Here is a 7,688-nt window from a genome sequence, read left to right as displayed (position 1 = left end):
CCTTTAGGAATGGACACCAGAAGCTCTGCTGTTGCTATTTCCAAAGTGCTGGATGCCTCCTCCGGAGAGGAAAAGGAGCATCTCCACTTGCTGCTTTCTCAGCTGAAGTCAAGTCACACCTGGAGATGTCGGACTGGTGAAACCCAGGTCCTATGCCAGAACCCTAGCTGCAAGGAAGTCTAGGAATAGGAGTTTTCTGGCATGTGGAAAATGACCAAAATATACACAGCCTTGTAGTGGATACTGTCAGAAAGGCTTCTGCTCATATGGCCTTGGATCCCTTTGCTATTTTTATACATGTCAGCAGCACTCCTAATAACCAGCACTTTCCTCTCTTTGGTCAGAGAACTGCTCCCAAAATATCCCAATTCCCTTGTGTTATGGCCCGAATGTTTGTGTTCCCCCAATATTCATAGATTGAAATGCTAACCCCCAAGGTGATGATCTTAAGAGGTGGGTCTTAGGAAGGTTATTAGGTCACTAGGCTCTGCCCTCATGATTCAGATTAGTGCCTCTACAAAAAAAGACCACACAGAGCTAGCTCACCTCTTCCCCCAAGTGAGGACACAGCAAAAGGTAACACCAGGAAGTGGGTCTTCACTAGGTGCTAACTCTACCAGCACCTTGATCTTGGACTTCTCTGTCTCCAGAACTGGGAGAAATAAATGTGTGTTGTTTATATGCCACCCATTTTATGTTATTTTTGTTATAGCAGCCCAGATGCGCTAAGACAGCTCACCCTCCAAACAGGACCCTCTGAGCTGTGATCCTCACAGTATCCGAGCTCCCCAGTGGGACTTTGCCAGCTATCACATCCTTGCTTGTCCTTCTTTCCTGTTCTACTTCCCACTCTCCTGTTTTTCCTGGGAACATTTACAACACTGGTTACAATCCTGGTTCTCTTACAACACTGGAGTCAGTTGTCAATCATGCACTCAGGAAGAAAGTGGCAAAACAGCTGACAATGACATGCACTTTGCCCATTATTATATAACTGACAATTTACTTAACCTTTTTGGGGGTTAAACTCTGTCACAGAAAATAATGCCAACCTTGAAAGGTCTTCTAAAAATTAAATGAAATAAGAGATATCCTGGTACTTAGTAGAGCCCCTCCAAAAAGGTATTTCCCTTTCTTGCTCCTTCCAGCTGACTGAAAGTTAAATTGAGAGAAAATATTTCATTTCCATATTTGTCACTCTGTGCAAATGAGTCAAATCCAGATTAAAAAATAAAAACTGGGGGTGCCTGGGTGGCTCAGTTGGTTAAGCGACTGCCTTCGGTTCAGGTCATGATCCTGGAGTCCCAAGATCAAGTCCTGCACGGGGCTCCCTGCTCAGCAGGGAGTCTGCTTCTCCCTCTGACCCTCCCCCTTCTCATGCTCTCTCTCTCTCTCTCTCAAATAAATAAATAAATCTTTAAAATAAATTAATTAATTTTAAAAACCTGGGATGGAGGGGCACCTGGATGGCTCAGTCAGTTGAGTGTCCAACTCTTGATTTTGACTCAGGTCCTGATCTCAAGGTTATGGAATTGAGCCCCACATTGAGTTCTGTGCTCAGCGCGGAGTCTGCTTGAATTCTCTCTCTCTCCCTCTTCCTCTGCCCCTCCCAGCTGCTCACACTCTCTCTCTAAATAAAGAAATAAATAAAATCTTAAAAAAAAAAAAAACTGGGATGGAGAAGTCTCAGCCAGCCCAGGCTAGCATGAGCCTTCCTGCTGAAGAAGAGATGGCCCACATGGTCAGGAGATTGGTTACATACAAAAAGACTGAGAAAATAAGTCAATATATTGAGAATAATGGGAGCCATGTTTCTCATTCCCAGGGAAGAGAGGTACAAATATAGAAGGGGGAAAGTCTAGATAAAACATTTAAGGTTGAATTGTAATTGGAGGTATCAATGTGAATTCCTGGTTGATTCCAGTTTGTCTTAAGAGTAATAGAAAGCCACTGGGAGAAAGCAGGGTGAAGTACAGTGGGGTAAGCAGTTCATTATAAGATGTGCATTTAGAGGGGCCCCTGGGTGGCTCAGTTGGTGAAGCTCCAACTCTTGATCTCAGCTCAGGTCTTGACCTCAGGGTCGTAAATTTAAGCCCCACATTGGGCTCCACACTGGGCATGGAGCCTACTCAAAAAAAAAATTGCATTTGGAAAATGTTACGATTATGTGGCAAAATGTGGAAAACAGACCGGAGAATGGAAGGAGCAAACTTGCAAAACTAGCAAGGGGTTAGTGGCTAAAGCAAAAGCTGATGGTAGCCTAGACTTGATGGTGGTGACAGAGATGGAAAAATTTGGATTGACTGAAGAAATATTGAGAAGGTAAAAAATGACATGATTTGGTGATGGGGAGGTGTATAAGATGATAGCTAGGTTTTTGGTTTGCTAAGCTGAACAAATGGTGCCATCCAATGAGGTAGGAAACATTAGAAGAGAATTAGGTTTAAGGGAAAGATCATGCATTGACTTTTAAACATAAAGAACTTGAGCTTCCTTTGAGACAACAAAATGTCGAGTTCTGGAAACCAAGGAAAGGGAACGTTTCAAGAAAGAAAGAGAGGGGCTCCTGGGTGGGTCAGTCGGTTAGGTGTCCAACTCTTGATTTCTGCTCAAGTCATGATCTCAGGGTCATGGGATGAAGCCCAGTGTCGGGCTTCGCGCTGAGCAGGAAGTCTGCTTGAGATTCTCACTCTCCTTCTCCCCTTCCTGCACACTCTTGAAAACGGAGGAGGAGGAGGAAGAGGAGATAGATCAACTATGTTGAAAGCTTTAGAGAGGTGAGGTAGTAAATGGCTCAAAAATATCCATGAGAGAGCTGCTTCAGAGGACAGATGGATGGAGAAGCCGAGACTGGAATGGGTTGAGAAGTGAGTAGGTGAAAAGAATATAGAGGCTCTTCTCCTTCCACTACAAAAACAGTTGCAGGAAATGTACTTATATTGGCCTAAAAGAAAAGCGCCATAATTCTAACCAAATCAGAAATATCAAGAGAGTTCAAGCTCCACTTGGGATGAATTTCAATGTACACGTGTCATGCTACCTAGTCTTCTGGGCTCCAGAAGAATGGAACTTGCTCTAGAAAACACAATACACAATAGTTACTCATTACCACTACCACTCTGATTTGAAAATAAGAATTCTACACCCCCCCAAAAAAATTACTACAAAAAAGTCACTCAGAGTCACTTTAGCCTCCAAAGGTCATGCCTTCCTCTGTGTTCTACACATAGGATGTGTTGTCTCACAGTGCTTTTCTCCCATAGCCAAAACCTTATCCAAATTTCAGATCAGGGTCTGTCTATCAGTGAGTCATATCACACCTTATTTGGAAAACCTTAGCATTTGTGCCTTTAACCTATAATGTTGCCAACCAGCCTTGCTCTCAAATTAATAAATATTTTCACAATAGACTATGAAGCCCCATCAGGCACAGTTATTTCTCAATCTTTTATATGTTACTAAGACTTTTTCTGTATATCAGATTAAGTAGAGTATTGCAAAGTGCTCCAAACCCCATTTCCATCTCTCGGTCTTCAATTTCCCTATGAGTAATAATAGCTAACATTCATTGATTACTATGTGCCATTCACTATTCTAGACATTTTTCACATAACACAAATAATCCTCCCAACAACCCTGTAATATACATATTTCTATTCCCATTTTACCAATAAAAAATTGAGGTACAGAAAGTCCAAGTGACACAATTATTAAGTAGCAGAGTTGGGATTCACACAAATACAGACAAGAGCCCACGTTCCTAAATTTTTAGCAACAGAAAAATAACTCTAATAAGGCCTGGTCCTACCTGGCCAAGTTTTACTGATGTATCAGGATTAAGTAGCATAGTTTAGCAACCGGAGTTTTTTAAAGATATTCCATTCCATCGAATCACACGTTGTCCATTTTCTATGCCCTCTTCCGTGGTGCTAGAAGAACCCGCTGTATTCCTGACGGCCCAGAGGTGGCGCTGCAGGGACAGGTAAGGGCACAGGCAACGTCACTGGGAGGGGCTGATCCGGAGCGAGGACGCGATCCGTCACCCCGTGGTAGGCGGAACCTAGGGAAGGGCAAAAGAAAGCGAATGTTCTGTTGTGCGCAGGCGCAGGGCTGGGCACTCCCCCGGGAGTGAGGGCTGCTGGGCCCGATGACGTGGCCTGGCAACGTCTGCTCCGGTGCGCCTCTGGGGGCCCCGGCGCCGCCGGAACTGCCCGCGGCCTAGTCTCGACGCGCGTGTGCTTGTGAGCCGGAGCCGGGGAGAGCGGCGGCGGCCGAACCTGTGGGGACCCGACGGGGCCGCTGCCATGGGGGAGTGACGCGCCTGCGCCCGCTGTTCCGCGGCAGCGGCGAGACATGAGGAAACCCCGCGGCGGGGGCAGCGGCTGCGGCTCCTGAGCCCCGGGATGGAGGAGAAATACGGCGGGGACGTGCTAGCCGGCCCCGTCGGCGGCGGCGGCGGCGGTGGCGGCGGCGGCCTCGGGCCGGTGGACGTGCCCAGCGCTCGGTAGGTGACGGACGCGGCTCGCGCCTCCGGAGCGCCTCTTTCCCGCGCCTGCGCTCGCCGGCTCGCTCAGTCGCGGACCCGGACGGCAAGCTGCCCCCCGGACGCGCGCGGGCACCGGCGGCCCTCCCGTCCCACTGACAGCCTGGAACGCCCTCAGCCCAGCACGCGTCCCACGGCGGTCCGGCCTGTCCCTGTGGCTCCTGCGCCCGCGGCTTTCATTGGCTCCCCTGTTGCCCGCTGCAGAATGAATGCTCTAAAGCCCAGGGCGGTTCTGCTTGAGTTTCTGGTGTTCGAGGCATACCGTTAACCTTCCCTCTGCCAGCCGGTTCACGGGAGGGGTTTTTCTGGTCTGTGACAACCATTTCTGTTGGCTTTCTCCCTGAAATAGTAGTTCAGTGACTACTAAACCTTTCTGACGTCTCGCTGCGTAAGTTGGGGGAAGGTGTCACCATCTTCAGGCGAACAAACCAAAGTACAAACGGATGAACTTCGACATTCAGGTTAACCCCGCACATCAAAAATTCAGCCCGTCATCTAGCTTTCTTTATTTTCCTTGGCTTATTTTATTTTATTATTAAATGAGAAATGTGTGCTCATTGTTTAAAAAAAAAAAACTCAAGTACAAAAATTCGAGTGTGTCCTTGATCTGTCTTAAGTTCTGAGGTAGTGTCAAAGATGCATAAAATATGGCCCAACAGTTTTGTTGGAATTTCGTATTGATTGTCTTCATTTTTAAGGAGGTTTGGTTTTTTCGTTCTTCCGTACTTTTTTTGAGATTTAAAGATTGTTTTGATAAATTATTTGGAACTGTAGAAATAGCGTTGCTGATAAAAATTTTTTTAATGAAAAGGAAAGGACATTTAAAATGCTGGAGCAGAACTTAAGTCAACTGCATTTTTGTAGTTTAAGTTTAATTTTCTAATCTCTTTGAAATAACAGCGTATATTATTTACTGAGCAATAGGGGATTCTGGGCTAGATTTTGGTAGTAGAGTGGGAAAAATGCTATAAAGGACCATAATAGGTCTGTTAACAAAACTGGACTATGGGTGATAAAGTACCATAACCATGTTAAATTTTCTGAAGTTGATAACTTACCCGATTTTATAAGAAAATGTACATATTCTTAGGATATCAAGTATTTAGAAGTGTGATATAAGTAACTTATTCCTAGTTGAGAAAAAAAGGCCTGTAGAGAGAGAGATGATAAAGCAAACGGGACATTTAACAATGAGGGAATCCAGGTAAAGGGCATACTATTCTTGCCACTTTTCTGTAAACTGGAAATTATTTTTAAACAAATAGTTTAAAGTTACTATTTATTCAAGAGATTACTGTCTTAGGTAGACGTGGCAAAGTCTTTTGCTATCCTGTTGTAGTATTTGCTTAGCAGAACTGCCCTTCTATTGTAGTTCATTGCAAAATCAAATTCAACTCAGGAGTGGTTGAATTTTTAATAGATTACAAGTTGCAAGAATTTTCCTTTGTGTAGACTAATAATCAAATACTAGTTATAATCTGCAACAAAAACTAGTTCAAAAATCCTTTAATTGTGGATATTTTTGTGGCTGAATTCACAAAAAAGGAATTGTTTTAAATGTTTCTATCTGGCTTCTGTAAGGCCTCTTTGCAAGAAAGAGGGTGACAGCATTTGTTGAACACCTGTGTTGCATGTCCTTTGAGTATAGCATCTCACTTAATCCTTACAACAGTGCTACAGACTACATAGCACATCATTGTTTCACAGATCAAGAAACTGAGACATAGAAAAAAGTTTAGGGACGCCTGAGTGGCTCAGTCGTTAAGCGTCTCCCTGCTCAGCAGGAGGCCTGATTCTCCCTCTCCCACTCCCCCTGCTCGTGTTACCCTCTCTCGCTCTCTGTCAAATAAATAAAATCTTAAAAAAAAAAAAAGTTTATTTTCCCAACTAATAACTGAACTGAGAGTCAGTTACCCTAAACCACATGCATTTCACACACTGATTGTGTTTTTTGTTTACTGGAGAACCATGAACTGCTTCAGTGGGCAAAGCTAACAAGCACGTTTAAACCCAAACCGAAATTTTGGTAATTCCAAGTTTAGAGAACCAGAGAGTTTTGTAATCCTTTACATAAAAGACCAGTGATAACGTTTGATGAAACTAGTAGATGGCAAATAATGATTTATCAGTTGAGTAGGTGGAATGTATCCCCTTGAGTCCCCCAGAATCAGTGAGTGACCCAGGGGCCACTGCCCATGTTGAAGAGCGTTTCTCTCCTAAGCTCCCTTTCCTTAGTAAATGAAGCTGTTCAGTTTCCCTGCACAATATGAACTACACATATCTACTTATTAGTATATGGTTATTTAGCCTTAGCCAGTGTTTCATCTGTAGCCCAAGAGGAAGACTTCACTCATGAGGTTTTAAAAATCAGAGTCCAGGAATGCCTGGGTGGTTCAGTTGGTTAAGCGAGTCTGCCTTTGGCTCAGGTCATGATCTCAGGGTCCTGGGATTGAGCCCTCATCAGGCTCCCTGCTCAGCTGAGAGCCTGCTTCTCCCTCTCCCACTGCTGCTCCCCGTGCTTATGCTCTCTCTCTCTCTCTGTGTCTCTCTCTCAAATAAATAAAATCTTTAAAAAAGAAAGATTAATGTTTTGTAAATAAAATCAGAGAGTCCAACTTTTAACTATATGTTAAAATAATTTTCCTGATTTAATAATGGTAGCAAAAATCTTGAACATGTATTACATGAAGTCACTATCAAAATATGTATATAATTGTAAATATGTGAATATATGAAATATGCATGTGTCCTTACATGAAGATGCAAAGGAAAAGATTTGAAAGGGTGACCACTTAGTTAGTTGCCTATGAGGAACTTAGAAATGCTTGTATCTAAAACTTTAATAATAAGCAGCTACTCAGGAATTACTTTTATAATCTCTGTATTTTAAAAATTAAAAAAAAAATTTGTGTCGGAAAGATCATGATAGTAATATGTTATCAAGAAATATTTTACTGGGGCACCTGGGTGGCTCAGTCATTAAGCGTCTGCCTTCGGGTCAGGTCATGATCCCAGAGTCCTGGGATCGAGCCCCGCATCGGGCTCCCTGCTCCACGGGAAGCCTGCTTCTCCCTCTCCCACTCCCCCTGCTTGTGTTCCCTCTCTCGCTGTGTCTCTCTCTAATAAATTAAAAAAAAAATCTTTA

At 43.8% G+C, this 7,688-nt stretch overlaps 1 protein-coding gene and 1 long non-coding RNA gene across 3 annotated transcripts in view; one reads left to right on the top strand and one right to left on the bottom strand.

Moving 5' to 3' along the window:
- Window positions 1–205: 205 nt before the first annotated feature.
- Window positions 206–4,876, bottom strand: LOC141374883 (uncharacterized). 2 transcript variants are annotated; one of them, XR_012382053.1, is made up of 6 exons: window positions 4,806–4,876; window positions 3,809–4,060; window positions 3,041–3,075; window positions 1,446–1,630; window positions 740–863; window positions 206–652 (listed from the first exon to the last, which is right to left on the bottom strand). It is a non-coding gene; the product is annotated as an uncharacterized lncRNA (long non-coding RNA). The 2 variants fall into 2 exon arrangements; XR_012382052.1 differs by having other exon boundaries at window positions 206–863.
- The window catches only part of SLC30A5 (solute carrier family 30 member 5), a 35,782-nt gene continuing 32,218 nt past the window's right edge, over window positions 4,125–7,688 (top strand). Inside the window, exon 1 of the mRNA XM_025892881.2 lies at window positions 4,125–4,504. Within this exon, the coding sequence (XP_025748666.2) occupies window positions 4,404–4,504 (101 nt within the window). The 5' untranslated portion in view covers window positions 4,125–4,403. The remainder of the gene's footprint in view (window positions 4,505–7,688) is intronic.

Source organism: Callorhinus ursinus, unplaced genomic scaffold (assembly GCF_003265705.2).
Source record: "Callorhinus ursinus isolate GAN/ISIS: 27379988/994484 unplaced genomic scaffold, GSC_fseal_2.0 scaffold23, whole genome shotgun sequence".
Classification (NCBI taxonomy): domain Eukaryota; kingdom Metazoa; phylum Chordata; class Mammalia; order Carnivora; family Otariidae; genus Callorhinus; species Callorhinus ursinus.
Note: the sequence above shows the minus strand (reverse complement) of the source record. Positions and strands in the feature narration are given on the sequence as shown.